The 21720-nt window shown below is 35.7% G+C and overlaps 1 protein-coding gene across 1 annotated transcript; it reads right to left on the bottom strand.

Moving 5' to 3' along the window:
* Nucleotides 1-8325: 8325 nt before the first annotated feature.
* On the bottom strand, nucleotides 8326-20968 carry LOC111515896 (C-type lectin BML-1). The gene is made up of 3 exons (XM_074173847.1): nucleotides 20806-20968; nucleotides 18500-18611; nucleotides 8326-8697 (listed from the first exon to the last, which is right to left on the bottom strand). Exons 2-3 carry the CDS (start codon nucleotides 18609-18611, stop codon nucleotides 8366-8368), a joined length of 444 nt encoding a protein of 147 aa, XP_074029948.1. The 5' UTR covers nucleotides 20806-20968; the 3' UTR covers nucleotides 8326-8365.
* Between the last annotated feature and the right edge of the window lie 752 nt (nucleotides 20969-21720).

The following is a 21720-nucleotide window of genomic DNA, read 5'->3' as shown; positions in this document are numbered from 1 at the left end:
GCAAAACAACTGACTCCTGCATGAAAGCTCATCGAAGGAATTCATTTGTTTAGTCAATTACCAAAATTTGGATGATTTTGAATATTCACTAGAAAAGTTATCAAAGAAAAACATTTTTCATTTTGTAACTTCGAGGGCCCGTTACTTGGTAACGAAGGATTTTAGGAAAAAAAGTTATATGAAGTACTGGTGATATTTTGACCCCATCTATACATTCCCGAGAGGAAAAGAGGAAGTCCAGGGACACCCTGTATAATGGATAGCGACCCACGTCCCACCACAGGGCAACAAATGCGCGCCGCTGGACACTCGGTATGGACAACCCCACTTCCATGCATCGACAGAGACGATACGATAGGTAGCGTCACAGGCGACCCCCCACCACCGATGCGTTAAGGTGAAGAAAGCAAAACGGGCTAGAAATGGCACTGAACAGTTAATTTTGAAGAACTTGTTCGATCTGTTCCAGTTCTTATCGAAAACCTGTCCTTATTAACTGTTCATGTTCACCTATTCTTGAATGACGTCTCATCTTGCGTCATGGTCATTTTTAGCGTTCGATTCCGAGTGGTTCCTAGTTTCCGTACGTTCCCTCCATTCGACTTGTTGTTCTAGAGTTTTATTTCAGAACAGGCTGAATTTTAGTGTAAAACAAATGAAAGATCAATCCCTATTTGGATTTTTTTCAATCATAGAGAAACAAGTGCAACTAGCAACATCTGAAATTTGCAAGCAGGTTATTTCCTTCAAATATTCTGTGACAAATTTAAAGCGTCATATGTTTATTAAAAAACACCACACGGTAAAAATTCAACCCACTGAAGGAACAGTGAAATCTCACGTTGAGGAGCGGTCACGTCATCCAGTTCCAGCACCAACCTGCGCAAGCGTCTTTGGAATAGCCACTCACCGTCTGAACAAGTTCAGTTCATTGAAAAGAACAGGTACACTGAACAGTTGACTGATACCTGTTCCGAAAAACCAGTTCGGTACTTTTGGGCCCATCTCTAGAACGAGCATTCGTGTCTCGAACTTTGCGGAGTGAAGGTGTGTGTGTGTGCTCGCGTTGGGTGGGTCGCTAAGGCGCATGTACTCTCTCTCCCAAGAGGTAGCGTCACAGGCGACCCCCGATGCGTTAAGGTGAAAGCAGTGCGGGCATTAGTGCCTCGAACTTTGCGGAGTAAAGGTGTGTTGTTCTCGGGTTGGGTGGAGTATGTACTCTATGCAAACTAGTTTGCATAGAGGTCATACTGTTGTATGACATCCCCCCACATTTCATGTGGGGACATCCCCCCACATGTCATGTGGGGACATCCCCCCACATTTCATGTGGGGGGATGGTGGGAAGTGTGTCAAAGTGAGGAGATGTGTGGGGGAGTTGGGGGAATGGTGGGAAGTGTGGGGAAGTGGGGGATGAGAGGATGTGTAGGGGAAGTGTGGGGGGATGGGGGTAAGTGTGAGGGGTGTTGGTGGTGTAGGAAGTGTAGTGGGATGGGGGGAGTGTGGGGGATGGGGGAAAGTGAGGGATGGCAGTGCGTGGGGAGATGAGGGAGTGGGGGGAGTGGATGAAGTGTGGGAGGAAGTGGGGTGATTTTTTGGGTGCGATACACATCCCACCTATGCACCGGACATATTTTTCAAGGTCATATGCACCAGACATAATTTTTCAAGGTCGCATGCACCAGACATATTTTTCAAGGTCGTATGCACCAGACATATTTTTCAAAGTCGCATGCACCAGACATATTTTTCGAGTCGGTTCAGGTCATTCACCTCACGTGACGTCATAGTGGTGGGAGGAAGCTTAGAACCGGCTCAAATCTCCTACTATGCTCCAATGAAGTTTCTTTATATGAAAGATCCTATCTTTTTTTCGATGAGGAATCACCTCCTTAAATGTTTTACACTTATTCAGTTACACCTTGTATATTTATTCAGGATATCATGTGTTTCCATTCTCGAGGTGGCGATGTTTTGCACTATGGCCTGTCCGGTGTGTGATTATTCGTTCTGAGATTGTGGAGTCGGGCGTTTGGGATGACGACCGCAGCGTGTTCAAATTCTACTAGAAGTGTTGTCAGTTCTCTGCCTCTCCGGTTTTCGTTCCTACAATTTGCACTTTTGCACCCAGTCGGTCCTCACTTGGAGGACCGCTCCTCCTACAATTATTGGCTAAAGAATCTCAAAGTATTGAAACTCGGGATGCTTAAATCTTACGCGGCTCTAACCCTGACTTCCTGAATTGCCATGACGTCGATGGGAAAACCTAAAAGCAGCTCCATTAGCTCGTCCTTGCGACTTGTGATGTCGTTGCTATTCCAAAATCCTATTACGCAAGATTTTCCGGAATCGGTTGTACTACCATTAACGGTTTCTGGGTTTATCTTGATGAAAGCAGAATAGTGCTCGGACTATTGTCTTCTGCTCATCGATTAGCTTCCTTCAGATTGGTTGAAGTGGTTAGACCTCCTGGAGCCTGGACCTTGGAGGTGTCCTTTTATGACACTGCGGTCCTTGGTCTTTGGTTTTGGGAACATCTCGCACTCCCTGCAGTTCTTTCGGTGCGCATCTCTGAAATTAACGCAAGTCGCCGGCTTTTCTCTTGACTTCGTGCACACTGTTGCGTGACCACTTTTTTATGTGTCCGAAGAGCTGGCAGTGGTGGAATTGCGAAACAACGCCTCTGCGTTGTAGCTGCGGTTCCATATGTTCGATTTGGTTAACGCTCCTCTCAAACTCGAATATTCTCTCTCCTGTACAGGGGTACCTTTACTAAGAAGGGGGTTAGAGCTAAGGTTGTGTGTGATTTATCGTGCCTCTGCGTGAAGTAGGATATCTGTTGTCAAAGAGTTGGTATGGAAATCATTCATCTCTTCTCGAAGAACCGGCTAGCCTGTCTCCACTCTTTTTCGTTGATCGTATGAATTTGGATTTCTCCATATAATAATAATAATAATCGTCTTTATCAATTTCAAAAAATATGTAAAAAAAAACAAGATTGAGGAAACACACCAAAACATAATTTTTTTAAAAAATAAAGGGCGAAGTTCAGTTCAGTTCCTAAGTAAATTCAACAACTGGACTGTTCTTCCACTTAACCCTAAAAAATACCTCTATATTGAATTTTCTTTAGATAATACAAAAACAAAGGAAAAATATACAAATTTGTCCACATTACGGCAAGTAAGTTTACAGAAATAGGGGCAAAACGATGTGAAGTTCTGAAATCATATTACTGGCGTGTATTGAATAAATGGCTAAATAGATTATAATTGAATTTTTGGAATCCAGCTGTACGTAATTCGAGGAGAAGGTCATTCATTCATCACATGGCATATTTGATAACTGAAACACCTAGGGAAAAATTCAGTTTTGAAAGAAGGTGGAGTAAGTGTTCCCCTGAACCTGATATTGACGTTATGTACATCCGTTCGAAAAGAAATTTTTCTATGAAGATAAGCAGGCTTTCTGGTTAGAATAATTTTATGAAATAGGTTGGCGGCATGCAAGACTCTTCTGCTATTCATATTTAACCAATAGGCATCTTTGAGCTTATGAGAAATTCTCTGAGAACGTCTTATTCCATAAATAAGTCTCAAGCACGAATTTTGTACGTTTTGAATTTTACGTTTATACTGCTCACTCAAATGTGGTCCATAGACAGTATTAGCATAGTTAAAATGGGATAAAACTAGTGCTTCACATAAAACTAATTTCAATTTTAGTGGAAGATACTGCCTAACTCCATATATCAATTTCAAAGAAGAATATGCACGTCGTATTGAGTTATTCAAGTTCTTTTCGAATCTGAGAGTGTGGTCAAAGATGACTCCAAGATTTTTCGCTTCTTCCACCAACTCGATATTCACGCCATTGATTGATATGTTCAGGTACTCTAAAATATCAGATCGTTTGGACTTTGATCCAAATAATAGAACATTTGATTTTTGAGAGTTTAGGAGTAAACAGTGTTCTGTTGCAGCCCTATAAAAATTATCCAAGTCTTTATTAAGTATTATGCAAGAATCATTTACATCTAGAGGTGATGAACTATAATAAATTTGGGTGTCATCCGCATAAAAGTGCACCTTGCAGTCATTCAAATTTTTGATAAGATTGGAGGAGTAAAGAGCAAACAGGATCGGCCCAAGTAAAGAGCCTTGTGGCACTCCGCGTTGAAGAGATAGGGGAGATGAAAAAGTTCCATCAAACGTAACTCTTTGACTTCTTCCATTAAGATAATTGGCAAGCAAGGTGATAGCTGAAGTTGACAGACCAACGTAATGTAAAATTGATATCAATGAATCGTGGTTTATAGTGTCAAAGGCTCTGCTAAAGTCAAGAAGTACTAGAGCTGTACAATGTCCTCTATCTGAAGCTCTGACAATGTCATCTACAACATGCAGCAATGCTGTAGTGCAACTGAATCCCTTCCGAAACCCAGACTGAACCGATGGTAAAATGTTGAATTCTGAAATGTGTTCCAGAGTACTTCTATGGCTTTCTCTAGTATTTTAGAGACAGCCGGAAGTACACTAATGGGTCGTAAATCTTTAAACTCAGTGGGAGTATTTTTTTTGGTAACACTTTCACAACAGCACTGCCCCACATCTTAGGAAAAACATTTTCAATTAGGCAAAAGTTTATTATGTGAGTAATGTACTCAACAATATGCGGGCAACATAGTTTTATAAGCATTATATTCAAATTATCACAACCAGTTGCATTTGTTTTGATATCATATATTGTTTGAAAAACAAAAAGATCATTCACTTCTTAAAAACAGAATTTTGAGGTAGTTGAACAGTTAGTTTTGTAATATTCAAGTAAGTTTGGTGGAGGTTCCATTATTGGTATAGAATTAACAAAAAAATCATTGACCTCATCAACACTTTTCAGATAATCTGGAATACTTTTCTCCTTACCCAAAATTATTTTATTTTGTTTCAGGATAAGACACATTTTTTTCGAGTCATTTTCTTGAAACTGAAAAGTAAAAAATGCCTTCTTTTCCCTTTCTATTGCTTTATTTACATGATTTCGCATATCTTTGTGAAATCTAAAACTAGCCTCTGACTTTGTCTTTCTATATTTCAGCAAAGCCTTATCTCTTGTTTTCATCATATCTCTTATTGTGTCCGTCAACCTCATCAACACTACTTTAGTCAAAAATACGAAATAAGGGAATTTGAAACAAATCTCACTGAAAATCATTTTCGTTAAAATATTTAAAGCTACGATATTTAACAAATTTTGAGATTTTCTCGTTTCTGGTACTCCTAACATACAAGCTACCATCGAATGGTCGGATATTCCTACACTATCAATAATATTTTTAGTTATAATAGTTCGCTCCGAACAATCATCAAATCCAATAAGGTAGCACATGTCCCTATTATTCTTGTGGGAGAGTCAATAATTTGATTTAAATTAAAAGAGTCAACAATGGCGGAAAATTTTATAACATTAGCAGACTGGCATTCCAACATGTTAATATTAAAATCACCAGTACAAATCCGTTCATTCACTGTCGGATAAATTAGGCTTAGACAATCTTCAAAATCATTCAAAAAAGTGTTAACATTTTGATCTGGTGGATTATAAATGACACCCAAACCATAATGTTTTAAATTGATTTTAATTTTGACCCAGAGGTGTTCGAAACCATACTCCGAACTCTCAATAATTTCGCTATGAAACTTATCAGTGACATAAATCAGTAAACCTCCACCCCTAGAACTACGAACAGCCCTATACAAACTTAAACCATCTAGTTTCACAGTTTCATCGGTAATATTGTTATTGAGCCCAGTTTCACAAATAAAAAATACATCATAATTATTTTATATGAGTAACTTCACATCTGTTAAGGAAGGAATCAAAGGTCAAGCTTCCTAATCTTAAATTGGTATACATGAAAACAAACTCAAAAAAAAAACTCTAAAGTAAACAGTGAGTGTTTTCAAATGAAAAAATGGACACAGAAAAAAAAAGAGGGAAAATTGACAAGAATGTTTATTCTCGATAGATAGGACGGCACAAGATGAACTGCACCAAATGCTTCAAAATCAATCCGAATTCTATTTAGATAATTCTGGAGATCAGCATTGAAAATAATAAGTTTTAAAGATCATTGATGTCGTCAAGGGTCACAACTTTGATAATTCCAATGGCTTTACTGAATTTCACAAAAATATTACCATGATTTGTCCAGACTTTTCCATTGGTTCCAACTTTCATCAGAGCTTCCTTCACTAATTTTTATTGTGATGAGGTTAAATCTTCACGAATGAGAATACCAGAGGAAAATTGTAATGGAGAAGTCACAAACATTTTCAAAAGCAGAATGAATTTAGATATACATGATACTGATATTGAGGCATGTTACAGAATTGGCAAACTCACAAGAAATAAAGCCAGACCAATTATAGTTAAATTAATCAGTATGTCCTGTAAAAACAAAATTTTTGGAAACAAGAAGTTATTGAGGCGCAGCCAAAATTAAAATATTTCTCATCCTAAATTGTTGGTCCTGTCTCTCTTGTTTTTTGACCAAGGAGGCAATTACGCCTTCTTGTTCCCGTATTTTGTTGTCATTACATCATTGTCTCTAATCGATTCGAGAATTTTTCCTCAACAATGAGAGCTATAGAATTGGAGAGTTCTGTAAGAAAATCTTCTACAGTTTGACTTTGGTGAAGTTTATTTTGCGGCGAGCTAGTTTTGTGGAGATTTCATTTCACCGTTTGGCATTTCTCATTTCTGAACACTATCTGTGGTGGCTTTCGAATTCTCTCGGTGGAGGGGTGTAGCGTCACAGAACACCCTAACTACAGTGTTCTGTGGTAGCGTGTACCTGCGTTCCCTATTGCCGCGACAGCACAGGCGACAGTGCCAGTGGTGAAACCTTCGTCGTTGACTTGTTGGTCGACGGGCTCTATTTCTAAAAGCGATTTGCTCGCTCTTCTCTCTCTTTCTCTCTCTCTAATTGAATAATTATATTCAAGTGTGATCAAATGACCCGGCTGAAATGATCAAAGTGTTCGATAACATATGAGAGAGAATTGGAATATTTCTGTAGAGTTTATTATAAACTGGTAAATGTTTATCAATTTGCATAAAGTATGATTAGAACGGTGATTTCGCTTACCGTCTTTTGAAGTAAACGCTTTAATAATAATAATAATATTTATTTTCCCACAAGGGATGGTCAGTATATAATGCAAGAGCATTAAAACAGAGTACAGTCATTTAAGAATGAAGATATTGTGGTTGGATATTAGAAGTAAATGGTAGCATGGCAACAGCATGTACAAAAACTGCAGTCTTGATAAGATATACTGAGCGAAAGCGAAAGCTTTTGACTACTGAAGTGAAAAACTAAACTGAACTAAACCCTGAACCCCTATTTAGACAACAGTGACTTAAATCGGATTGAAACTATTCCAAATTCCTGAATGAAAATAATATTCGTTATAAGCGGAAGAATTAGATTTTCTTACAAAATAACTGAACTAGCTTCATATGACTGATAGTGAGTACATTTTATCTCCTACAGAAAATATATTCACAATTCTGCACACAGTGAAGAATTGTTCAAGATATTTATCTCATATAATCTTTCATCTGTTATAAATAGTATTTATTGTTGGAAAAATATTTTTTTTGGATCCTTCATTCAATTCGTTCAAATGCATGTTCAAGAAAAATCTATTTTACCTTCAGCTATCTAAAACAGAGTGAATCCATATAGAGGGTTCGCATCGATAATCTGAAACTATTAACCATAATCTATTACCTCTCTATGTTTTCTTTCATAATCTATTACCTCTCTGTGTTTTCTTCCATTATCTATTACCTCTCTGTGTTTTCTTCTTCTTGTGCATTCAAACAAAATTTGTGTATTTATATTACCTTAGATTATTTGGATTATTGATTTAATAAATCAATCATTGTTTGAGTTAACACACTATTTTTTCGCGACATGGAATGAATAATTTTTTCATATAAAAACCGTACGTCAAACTGAGAAAAAAACATGGGACTCGATTTACTCATAAAGAAATGGGGTTTCAAAAATAAATTTAATTGTGAGGAAAAACAGTGACGTAATATTTTTCTCTTCAAAATAATTCGTTGGTAATCCTGCAAGGAACTTACTGGTAATAATAAAAAATCATGTAGAAGAAATGTACTATCTAAAATCATATCAAATTCATCATTAAAAAAAAAAAATTTGTTAGCTCTAGCCTCTAGTTGCGATGATGAATAACTGTTTTGAGTATGCATTTGATGCAGTGGTTCACTAGCATTAAAACTTATGAGTGCGTCTTCGGTATCTTTATTCATCCTTACTAACATGTTTCTATGTTTTAGTTACAACAACATTGCAGTTATAAGTTTTGGGGTCACCTTGTGACTCTAAGGATACTGGTAGATCCCCATTGACAAAAATCTGCACAACGGGCTTGTCTCTTTCACAGGCCACTTTACGGTTTGTGAAACAATTCTGATCGTTATACTTGATTGTATCGCCTCTGCGGACTATTTCCACGCACACCTTGACGTTCTTTCTCCTGTCGTTGGGTTCACTTCTGTCCCACGGAAGGAAAGTGACTTTCTCTCCGGAAGGAACCCTCCAATCGGTCTGGTTAAAGTTAGATATGGCGCTCCAGTAACGATTACCATTACTAATTCCTGAAATATAAAGAGTGTGAAATAAGCTCGATTTAATGAACTTAGCTAACGTGCCCCTTTACTTCACTTCTGTTAGTCATGTCAATAACCATTTTTCCGTGTAATATTTTCATCAAAATTGGGATTCAGGTTTCACCTACCCTCTATTTCAAATTTGATCCTGTACCGGGGAGAGGATGCCACCCCTTCTCGGGGTGAAAAATGTTTCATTGAAAATACCTCTGGAAATGAATAAATTAAGTAATCCTAATCAACTTTTTAGTGTCCGACCGAAACTGGTTTTTACGACCGAAACCGAAACTTTCTTACAAGGATTATGTTTTTAGGGAAAAATAAAGAAAACGTTATTATAATCAGTCAGTCTTTATTTTTTTATCATTAAATCACAACGTTATGCAGTCTTTGACATTTTTACTTTTTGATAATCAACCAATCAACATATATTTATTGCGCCTTAAAAATACTTAAAATGGGTGAGGTATTTATTTGAGTAGGTGTAGATTTTCCTTTTGAATATTAGTAATGGTTTCTCAAAAATATTAAACATTAAATTACTTGTGATGCACTGTTTGAAACCTTTGGTGTGGAGTGTTAAACTGAGGTATTAAAATAACGGTTTGATATTGGGAAAAACTCCGTAATATTCATAAAATTACTCATTTAAGTTGTTACCTAATATCACAATAGGTACTTAATAAATATTTATGTAATAAACAAAGTAAATCACAAAGTATCTAAGTCACGACATGATTAGGCACGTGGATTATAAATGAGCCAACCAGCATTCCTGACCGTGATGGAGAATATGCTAGTCTTCTGGATTTATACCTATCAACCAATCCAAAAATTCACACAGTTACCGTAAGGTTTTCATTGGGATCTTCTGACCACAAACTCATGTACATGAATCACCGATAAATATTGGGGAACAATCTTAGCCGCGCAAAGTTTGGTATTACAGATCTGCTGAGTGGGAGGAACTTCGAAACCATGGCATTTCCGAAATTTTCCCTGGCTTAATGTTTATTTCAGCTCCAATGATCCATCAACTTGTGCTTCTGAAGTCACGGAAGTTATTCTATCATCCATGGATGCATATATTCCTTTTTCAATGAAACGAACTTCTAACGGCAAACCTCAGTTCAACAAAAATTGCGAGCAATCTGTCGCCTCCAAAAATATCGTATACCGGCAGTGGCGCAAAAATCCCAGTGTCAAAAACCTAACTAGGTTTGTTGATGCTCGCAACGGCTGCGAACTTAAAATAAATGAAAGCAAAGAACTTCCTAGTCAGAGGATCAGGGATAAACTGCTTGCCAATGCCAACGGGTCTAGATCCTTCTGGTTAGTAGCTCAAGATGTTAATCAAAACTTTACAAAATTCACAATTCGACCACCAACACAAGTGGATGGTTCAATTGCAACAACAGCCATAGAAAAAGCAAATCTATTGCCTGATTAATTTGCGCCCTACTCCACAGTAGATTTTCTGGGAAAGGCACCACCGACTATTCTCACACTAGAATCAACAATGCCGGAAATTATTTTTCGACAACGTCTAGTCAGGTGAATTTTAAAACAGCTCAATATCAACAAGGTGTCTGGTCCTGATGAAGTGCCCGTCATCGTACTTTCCAACCTGTCTTACAATATAGTAGTTTTTCCTTCCAGTTGGGAGATTGCTCGCATTCAGCCTATTCCCAAAAAGGCCAAAAAAATCTTCCAAATAACTATAGACCAGTCGCTTTGCTGTCAGTGATATAAAAATCATGTAAAAAGCCGTAAGGCACCATATCCTCAAATATTTGGGAGGCTTTAACATCTTGAGCGATCATCAATATGGCTTTCGGAAACAAAGATCAACAGGCGACCTTCTATCGTATGTCACCCATATTTGGAAAAACGCAATCGAGAAACATGGAGATTCAAGAGCTGTTGCCTTTGATATTTCTAAGGCCTTTGACCGTGTGTGGCATGATGATTTGCTGACCAAACTTTGATGCTACGGCTTGTCAGATCATTTTTGTGTATGGCTCTCCAATTTCCGGAAAGAACGCTCCCTGCAAGTGGCCGTCGATAGATGTATCTCGAATACTTTTACTATCAACGCTGGTGTTGTCCAGGGATTCATGTTGTCTCCAACCCTCTTTTTATTATGAGTATACCAACGACTTATTGGAAAAATCGAAGAATCCAATATTTTGCTTTGCTGACGACAGCACACTTGTCTCATCATTCCATTTGGATTCCAGGTCATCGGCTGCGGATGCACATCTTCACCGGCAGCAGGAGGTTGCATAACTTAATGACGATCTAGAGGTGATTTAGAATTGGGGTGAAACTAACCAGGTTTAATTCAATGTCACGAAAACCCAGGCATCGGTTTTCTCCAAAAAAAAATAAATGTCTCCGAACCGGATTCAATAATATCACAACAGATAATTCCGCTTTTTGCTTCGATAAGTTTGTTGGGGGGTTAAAATGGACACCAATATGTTTTGACACGATTATGTCGCTGGAATTGCAAAGACTGCTTCTCAAAAACTTGGAACACTGTTTCGAAACAGAAAACTGTACACACTCCAGCAACTTTTGATACTTTATGAAGCTCAGATCAGACCTTTATTGGAGTATTGTTCTCATATATGGAGCTCCGCCCCTGAGCATAACCTGAAGCTGCTGGATTCCATTCAGAAAAGGGTCATCCGTCTGATTCGAGACGCGAACATCACTTGCAACCTTGATAGTCTGATAGTCTAGAACAGGGGGTCTCCAAACTTTGAAGCCTTCGGGCCATAATGATTTTTTCAGTTTGTTCCAAGGACCAATTTCTGCCCTTGACTATATTTCTAGACTAGGATAGTCGCAAAGTGCGTGACCTAAGCAAACTTACGCTTTTTTTGCATTTCAATTATTATTGTGTATTGTGACACTTAACGACATCTAGTGGCGAGTAGTGGTACTATGTACTATCTTTTTCAGCTACCCGCTAGGTGGCATTAGGCGTAATTAAATATTTGGAATTACCGCGTTGGTTCGAGAAAGTTCTGGTTCTAGCTAGTGTAATCCGATCACCTCGAGATGGCAGTAATAATTGCATATAAAAAGGCTGGCGGCGCAACTGCGAGTTAGTCTGCGTAGGAAAGGCGAAAGAAGCGAAACTGTCTATTGTGAAATAAAGTAACACCCGTTAATAAAAGTATTTTAATTTGACTTATTGTTTTTATGTGTGATTTGTTAGTATGGAAAAGAAGCGAAAAATCGACAGTGAATGCAGAACGTTCCAAGAAAAATGGAACTTTCAGTATTTTGTGATTGAGTCCAGTAATAAAACCATAGCTGTTCTCAAAAGCTATAACATCAAACGACACTATGAATCGAAACATCTTCAAAGTTACTCCAAGTATACAGGAAGTTTGCGGAAGGAAAAATTTGAAGCTTTGAAACGCGGACTCAAATCGCAGCAATCTTTGTTTACCAAAGCGAATACTGAACAAGAGTCTGCAACTCGCGCCAGCTTTCGTGTGGCTCTTGAAATCGGAAAACGTGGCAAACCATTCACCGATGGAGAAATGATAAAAAGAATGCTTGATTGCAGTAGCCGAAGAAATATGCCCCGAAAAGGTTAATTTATTTAAAAGTGTCAGTTTGTCAGCAAACACCGTGGCTCGGAAGGTGCAAGACATCGCAGAAAATATATCATCTCAACTGTCTGACAAAAATGGACATCATGAGTGGTTTTCTTTAGCATTGGATGAGCCAACGGATGTGTCAGATACTGCTCAGGTGTTGACTTTAATTCGCGGAGTAGATAAAAGCTATGAAGTGTATGAAGAACTTCCTGATATTGATAGTATTCACGGCACGACAACTAGGGCAGATATTTCTAAGGGAGTTGAAAATGCCATTAATAAAAAGAACCTTCGATGGAGAAATTTGAAATCTATAACACCTGATGGAGGCAAAATTATGTATGGTAAAAATAAAGGAGTGGTTGCACTTGTGTCAAAGGCTGTAGAAAATGATGGTGGTTCAAAACCATTAGTCTTACATTGTATCATTCATCAACAGTCCTTGTGCGGAAAATGTTTGGATATGTCTGAAGTTCTAAAACCAGTCATATCAGTTGTTAACTTCATCAGATCCACTGGGCTGAATCACCGACAATTTCGCGAGTTTATGCAACAGATTGGAGAAAATGATTTACCATATCATACTGCCGTACGCTGGCTTAGTTGGGGAAAAGTCCTCAAGCGCTTTTTTGAACTTCAAGCAGAGACCGATTTTTTTTTAAATGAGAAGCAGCGCCCTTTTGCCGATTTAGAAAATAGTGAATGGATATAGAAGTTAGCCTTCTATGTCGATTTGACAAATGATACGAACGAACTGAATTTGAGATTGCAAGGAGAAAATCAGCTTCTCCCTGATTTATACACCAATATCAAATCCTTCAGGCAGAAAATAATACTATTTCAATCGCAATTACGTAAAAAATGTTTCACTCATTAAAACATGTAAAATATTCAGCCACACTACAGAGACTGAATTTCCCGTCAATTTTGCAATCGAAACTTTGAGTGCTTTGAAGATAAATTTTGATACTCGTTTTTCAGATTTGGATGTCATCGCGAATGAAATTAAGCTTTTTCAGAATCCTTTTGATTCTGACATTGAAACCCTGGCTCCGGAAGTCCAAATGGAAATCATTGATTTACGATGCAGTGATATGCTTAAGAACAAATATCAAAATTCATCTTTGTTGGAATTTTATAAGAGTCTTCCACTGGAACAATTTGATAATTTGCATAAATTTGCTCGTGGGTTGTTCTCTGTTTTTGGTACTACTTACTCGTATGAGAAAACGTTTTCCAAGATGAAGTACACAAAGAATGTTTACAGATCTCAATTAACCGATGAGCATCTTAAATCTCTTTTGATGATTGGTACAAGTAAAATTGATCCACAACTACAAAGTATTGTTGGTGGAAAATCACAATTACATAAATCTCATTAGTGTTTTTGTTTTACTGTGATTCATTTCAATTATTTATTACTTATTAATATGCTTAAACTTAGATACTTAAGTTAAGTTTTCTTTGTCATCATTTCTGTCGTTAAGTTTTACCTTGCAAGTAAATAAAACCGAGTAAATATCATTCTGTGTTTTTTTCTTCAACTTATGACAGCAATAGTAACAACAATTGGGTAATCATTGGCCAGATTGATGACAGTAAATCATTGGCTGTCGCGGGCCGGATTGATGACACTGGCGGGCCGTAGTTTGGAGACCCCTGGTCTAGAACATCGAATAAAGGTTGGGATTTGTCTCTCTTCTATAGATACTTTCACGAGAAGTGTTCAAGTGACTTGGCACATTTAATTACACCAAGAGCGATACATATCAGAAATACGTGACGGACTGTGGCTGCTCATCGTTTTGAGGTTCAACTCAGTACACCTCAAACTTCACTGAACTGCGTTTATGTGGAATAAACTTTCTTAGAACGTTTTTTTAAATAGATTTAATCTCCAGGGATTCAAATCCAATGTGAATCGCTACTTTCGCACCGCTCCTAGAGCGCCTAAAGGATTCTCCTGTAGTGCTTGTGTTTTATCTTTTCAAGAAAATAATGTTATTTTCAGGAAAAACTGGTAGAATTTTTTTTATTTCCTTAAATAACCGTTATTTTTGTATTTTAAGAAAGTTTTCAACATCAAAAATAAGCAAGTTATAACGAAAATGATGTTGGTCCATCCCTATATTTTGCAGTGAAAAAATAATATGAAAACCAACCCGTTAGGTTACAATCCCATTTGAAAAAATCGTTATCACTTTACCATTAACTTTATTTATATACTTCAGAAGTTTGATCGGTTCAAAATGCTGAGCTTGAAATGAAAAAGCATTTTTATAGTTTTGTGAAAAATGAGTTTTCGTCCAAAATAGTTCAAAAAGGTTTGATGATACGTTAAGTATAGCTAAAATGTGTTTTCATCAATGCTGCAGGCAATAGTTTTTGATATATTTAGAAGTAAAGGAAATGTTTTGAAAAATTACAAAGAAAGCTATCTTCACTTCAATTTTTTTCAAAATTGAGCACTTCAAACCAGTTAAACTTCTAGAGTAAATTAAAATTACATAAATATAGTGAATTGTGCAGTGGCAAAGATTATTCTTCATTTTGGGTGGTAGTGAAAAGAGATTTTCAGTTTTGAGACGAAAACTTTCTTAGTTTTGATACTAAGTACTTTTATAAAAAACATGAATGATTTTTCCAAGCACTTCGAACATATTTTATGAGTTTCCACCAAAAAATGTATTGTTATTTAGTTATTTTACTTTGAAACTTTCAATTGTGGCGTCTGACGAATCAAAATCAACAATTATGAAGCTTCTCCTTTGTGTTTGATCTACACACACCATCAAAGCCACCATTTTTTTTATTTTCTCATACGCTATATTTCTACTGGGGTTGATTTTTTTGGAGTTATACTTCTTTTGGCGCGTTAAAGTAAAAAGATGACACCGTGAAATTAGCTTTTTCTTCTTTAATTTATATGGCCGTTGCTTCTCAGTCGAGCGCATTTGGCCAGACTCCTCTTTTCCATAGTGAACAGAAGATTTGTCCGGGGGCGCAGCTCGAGGCAATGCTGCCACTCTAAGTTTCCTCATTTACTTTTTCTTTTATGAAAACATTTCATTTTTTCAGTAGGGGACCGCCAGTCTTCTCAATATGACTTTCACAAATAACACATCTCTCAAAACGCTTTCAGTTGATATTAATTTGAACTTGATTCATTTTTTTTGAAACACCTCTCTTTTGGACTCCACTCCGACCACGACATCCACGTGCCATCTTTGAGGATGTGTTATCGGCATAACCGTCCCTCTGTCGCGATCGGAGAATTGGTAAAATTTATAAACAAACTTTTGGTTCTCCAATGGGAGCTAAGATTGGCCCCATTTTAGCAGCTTATGTCATGGATGACTTGCTAGATTTGGTCTTACAGGTACTTCCCTTCAATCTTTTCTTTATAAAAAAGTAGGTCGATAACATTATTATATCCCTTCCTCAAGATGGAATATTTGAGATTGTGGACATCTTTAATAGTTATGACCCTTACATATACTTCACCATCGAAACTGAGAACAACGAATAATGGGTTCCATTCCTTGACACTAAGGTTATCAGAATACCAGATAATACTTTACTCATAGATTGGTATCGCAAACCTAACTTCTGATAGGTTCTTGAACTATTGGTCATATTATAAACAATCAACGAAAATCAATTTGGTCAAACAAATGAAGAACCGCATTCTGCAGATTTCCAATCCTTCTTTTCATAAGAAAAAATTGAGTACACTTTTCCAATTATTTATCAATAATTCCTACCCGGTGATTTTATCATCTGAAAGAAACACATCTAAAAGATTGTTTTTGGAAATGTCATTTATTTTACAACCTCAGTGAAATCTATGCCATTTTATTAGACATTGACAAAAATCTACATGAATTCCAAACCAACAATAATTCTGGTTTATCAATTATATATTTTTCATAAATTTCAAACATTTTCTCTTCAACAAAAATTTCCAGCCTCCCTAAGGCAGGTTTTTACTTTCATTTAACAACACCTCTTCACTTGTTTTCTTCTAAAGACTAATCAGGATGTTGTTCAATCAATTCACATGTTTCAATTGTTTAAATGTAACATTCTTTTCGACACGGTCAACCTCACTAACAGTAAGTGTGACCTTTCATATTAATAATTTTTTTATGGTGTATTACCATCATACAAAATTTGTAGCTTTTCCCTGAAGATGATAATAAATTTTATTGAAATATTGGAACAACTTGTATTATAAGAGTACACTTCCGTTCTGCTGATCACCCAAACAAAATTCTCAAGTTTTGTTCTTAACTAGTCAGCAAAGACTGTCCTTCAATTTATATATATATATATATATAATATATATATATATATATATATATATATATATATATATATATATATATATATATATATATTCATATATACATTATCAACAATTTATTGATTTTAAGAAAGATAATTTACTGTGATTATAAGTGATGAACGTGGTTTTTATATATTACTTTGAGTACGTTCGTAGAATTTAAGGTTAGTTGACGGTTTGTATCCACATCACAAACTGAAGTGAATTTTGACATTATCATTCATAATGTAACAACTACACAAATAAATTATTAATAGATACAAATTATTATTATTTAAGTCCGGAAAAATTAAATTATTCCAAATATTGAATTTTAAATCAAATGTTTCTTTCTTGAAGTAATCTTAAAATTTCAAATAACAAATCACAGCAAGACATATATGTTTGCAAAAAAAACGAAGTATAACTTCTTGCGTGCGTACATACACACCCACTGTTTTTTTGGTGAAATACCTACTTTTTGAGTTATTTGCAAAAACGGTATGTAAACGTGCTAGGTTGGTTGAAAAATTGTCACTTTTGCTCACTAGTCAAAAAAGTGAATAAAATTAGTTAAATTTTTCATTTCCAGACTTATTTTCGATGAAATATTTACCCTCAGTGTAAAAGCAACCCCCAATACTGGATCAACTTTGAAGTAGAGTAAGTAGAGCCAAATCCCAAATTTTTCTGCAAATTGGTGCTGTTTTTTAGAAATATACCTACACTATCGCCGTATTTTACCTCCAATGAATGAACTTTAGCAACGTGACAACCTTGTAAAACATAATTCTGGTTTGGTTATATTTTTTTCAAATTCATATTGGTCGCCTTAACTTCAAAGTAATACCTACATTGCCAATAATGCAGAGCTGCTGTAAGAACTGAATGAAAGTACTTAAGTATTCCGAATCAGTTTCAGAATCAGTACTTCATATATTTTAAACCTATTCATAAGCTAGGTACCATTACTATGTTTTCATTTTCTCATTGAACTTTGCAATCTAGTTTGCAGTCAATTAGCTCTCATTTTCATTGAAAAATTCAGTACCTACCAATTTCCTGAACGTATTCTATACTCCAATTCCAATATACAGGGTGTATGTTTAATAATGATGATTCTCTTTTCAATTTATGAAAAATGTTCATGCAAAACAATAATAATTTTCATCGTTTTTTTTGACAAAAAGAGTTAATAAACAATATATTCACTCTATTCTTTATGCAATTATCGAATTGGGATGATTTGAGAAAATTTAATGCACTTTGGAGATTTTCTGTAGATGGTAGATGGAAATTGTATGTTTCATCATCATATCATTTATCATGTGATGATAACAATTGAAAATATTTGGTGGTATGCCATGATTCACATCGTATATATCAGCTAGATATATATATATATATATATATATATATATATATATATATAATATATATATATATATAATATATATATTCATTTCTCACTTACGATTACACTAATACATATTTACAATAAGTGAAAATAATGTCAACTATCAACATTCACAAAATAAAAATAGTTAGATAATGAAGTTGTAATAAGTTTCAGACAGAAAGGAAGGCATAAAACACAATCACGATTAAAATTTCTTCCTTCTATAACCTTTTCCTAATGTATCATCACCTCTGAAAAATTGGTATGAAAAATCAGTTCCCTAAGATAAGTATCATATTGAAATTGTTATTGGTTTCCGGTAGATATTAGATTGGCGAATTTGAAAAGTAAGAAACTAATGGGCACTTTACTTGATAAGGAAGTACGAGATTTGTTTACCTCAATAATAAGATCATCAAATGATCAGGATTATACTTTCTTTACCTTTTTCTTTCATAGCCTGGAAAACAGTATCCAGTTTTTCTTCGTCGAGTATTTCCAACAACTTGCCACCTGACTGCCGCTTACAATACTCAATAGCTTCATGGTTTTTCATCTGGAGAAGAAAACAATAACCATATAATTATATAGGAAACCAGATGTGATTCAATTGAATGCAAAATAACAATTATATTTCAAAAACTTAATCAAACATAGAATTTTGAACACTATAGATTTTTAAGTTATTTTCCTTTGTAGGACTATCATCTTCAGATTGACAGGATATTTTTTTCTACTTGCAAACACCACCACCGCATTGATGTCGGAAAGCGGTCACTTTTTCCTTGGGCAAAGGAAATTAGACAATTGCACAATTAGAGAATCAGCAATGAACTGATACAGGTTTCCAAAATACACCAAATTCACTGCTAACACGAGCAGATAGTACAATAACACCAACAACAAAAAAGCAAATTTGCTTGTTTAACAATTTCCGTCCTACTCCTACATACCATTTTTTCGAAAAATATTATTTCATTCCATGGTCGGGTCTTTATGGCGTATTGAGCAACAATAGACTTTTCTGGTCCGTACCACTCGTTGAAATTAACGAGTTTTGAAAACTACTTTCATTTTTAGTTTTTCGACAATTCAATCCATTTTTCGGGGTTTTCATTTATGGCTGTCCAGCTTGCTCAAATATCGTTTTTTATAAGTTATTGACTAGTCTGAATCTTTCTCAGGTGGAAAATTTCGTTTAGGTGATAATAGCATACTTATCTTTCGATTTAGATACCCCGACATTAGCCGATAATGCACAATGGTAATTTTCAGGTTATGGTACCAAAAATTATTGAATGGAGTAGGTATAAGTTGATGGATAAAACTAATAAGTATTCGTAAGAAAATGTCCTTATAAGGCGAAACTGCAGTAACGTTAGTTACAAATACAAGTGATATAAAAACATAGGAAGTTTTATTTCTTATTTTTCATAAAAATACAATAGACATAGTAAATTGAAAAAATTAAAGGATCTGTTTTCTCTAAAATGAATGTTCAAATTTCGCGGGTTATGTACATTCGATTAGCGGATTTTTTTATTTTTTAATGTCGGTAAACTCGTCTAAAACATATGCTCACAGTTTCAGCATTTAGCATGTTTAGTTTGTTGGTAAGAGGCATGAAAGTTAGAAGAGTTTTGAGTGTTCGGCGATTTTCTGCAATCGAAAACAAATCAAAAACTTTTGCATCAAATTATGTGTGAAAAATGGAATTGAGTGCTCAAAAAACACTTGAATTGTTGACAGTGGCATACGGTGATTGTACTCTGAGTAACAAAAATGTTCACAAGTTGTACAAGCTTTTCACAGAAGATCGAGAAAATGTGAATGAACAGACGATAAAAATGTCAAGAAAGAGAAGAAAATTGATATGGAGAATCGTCGAATCACTATTAGAAAAGTTTCTGAGAATGTCAGCATGTCGGTTGGCTCATGCCATGCAATTTTTTCGGAAATTTTGTGCATGTAACGTGTGACAACGAAGTTCTTTCCAAAATTGCTGAATTTTGACAAAAAAACATCGCATGAGCATCGCTCAGGAATTGTTGAATGACGTCATAACTGGTGACGAATCATGAGTATATGGTTATGACATCGAAACCAAAGTCCAATCGTCCCAATGGAAGAGACCAGGAGAGCCAAGGCCAAAAATAGCACGCCAAGTTCGATCAAATGTCATGGTTTTGCTCACCGTTCTCTTCGATTACCATGGCTTAGTGCATCAGGAGCTCTTGCCATATAGTCGTTCAGACAATAAGGAGTATTATCTTGAAGTTATGGGCCGCTTGCGGAAAGCAATAAGAAGAAAACGTCCGGTATTGTGAAAAAACAATTCATGGGTTTTGCATTACGATAATGAACCTGATCACGCAATTTTTTTGCCAAATCCGTAATCATGCCTCAGTCACCCTATTCACCAGTTATGGCCTTCTGCAACTTTTCAACTTTTTCCTGTTCCCGAGATTGTAGAGATCAGTGAATGGATGGCGTTTTGTGGCGATTGAGGGGATAAAAACCGAATCGCTGGGACAGCTCAAAGATATACCAAGTGCTTCTCAGAACTGCTTCAAGGATTGGGAAAAACGCTGGCACGAGTGTATTATATCTGAAGCGGACTCCTTTGAATAGGACAAAATAGAAATTGATGAATGAATGAATATTTTTTGCAAAAAATTAAAATTTACTTTTGAACAGAGTAGTATAAGTGTGACATAACCGACATAATCATGACGAGACACACAATTTACCTTGATATAATCACGTTTCTGGAATAGCAAAAGAAACAGCCTCTGGAGAACTTTCAAAACTATTTCGAACTGGAAAGCTGTTCACACAAATAATTAACTTTCATTGATTCATAAATCTGAAATCAAACCTGTTACTCACTTGTATGGATCTCTGTCCACAAACATAGCCCAAGGCTACCAGATCATCATAAAAAAAGCATTCGCTTGATTGGGAATCCAATCAACACAAACGACAGCGATTGTCTAGCACATCGAAATGAGAAATTCTATTCTATGGATAATTTCATAGAAATTGTTTGATTGACTTGAATCCCTTGATTTTTACTATTCAAATCTACAAGCGAATGTAATTCAAAGTAATTTAATTCCAAACGAAAAGGTACAAGTTCCGCTTCCAGAGCGAATTGAGAATTATTTTGCAGGGCTTTCACAACTTCATAAAAAATCAATAATCCTTAAATCTTATATAAAATTGAGTTCATAGCCAGAATCGATTAAGTGAAACTTTTATGTGAAGTAGCAACGCCAAACTTTTATTCATTTACAATTTATCTGCTCACAAGCATAGCCCAAGGCTACCGGATTATAAAAAAGAAGCATTCGCCTGACTGGAAACCCAACTAACACAAACAACATCGACAGTCTATCACATCGACAGGACAAATTCCATTCTATGGATAATTATATAGAAATTATTTGATTGACCTTTTCCTCCAGATCAAATCCACAAGCGAATGTAATATAAAGTATCCATGATAATATTTATAGAATATTCACAATAAATTTTATTTGAGACGCGTATGCCACATGATAGCAACTTCATCAGTTACTGGTACATGAAAGTAATTAAATTATTTGTCTAATAAGTTTCGTTATTACTTACTCTTAGATTAAAGACGTTGTAGAATTATTTGA

Source organism: Leptinotarsa decemlineata, unplaced genomic scaffold, assembly GCF_025532065.1.
Source record: "Leptinotarsa decemlineata unplaced genomic scaffold, Ldec_3_MD MMD2_tig00000505_RagTag_RagTag, whole genome shotgun sequence".
Taxonomy (NCBI): Eukaryota; Metazoa; Arthropoda; class Insecta; order Coleoptera; family Chrysomelidae; genus Leptinotarsa; species Leptinotarsa decemlineata.
Note: the sequence above shows the minus strand (reverse complement) of the source record. Positions and strands in the feature narration are given on the sequence as shown.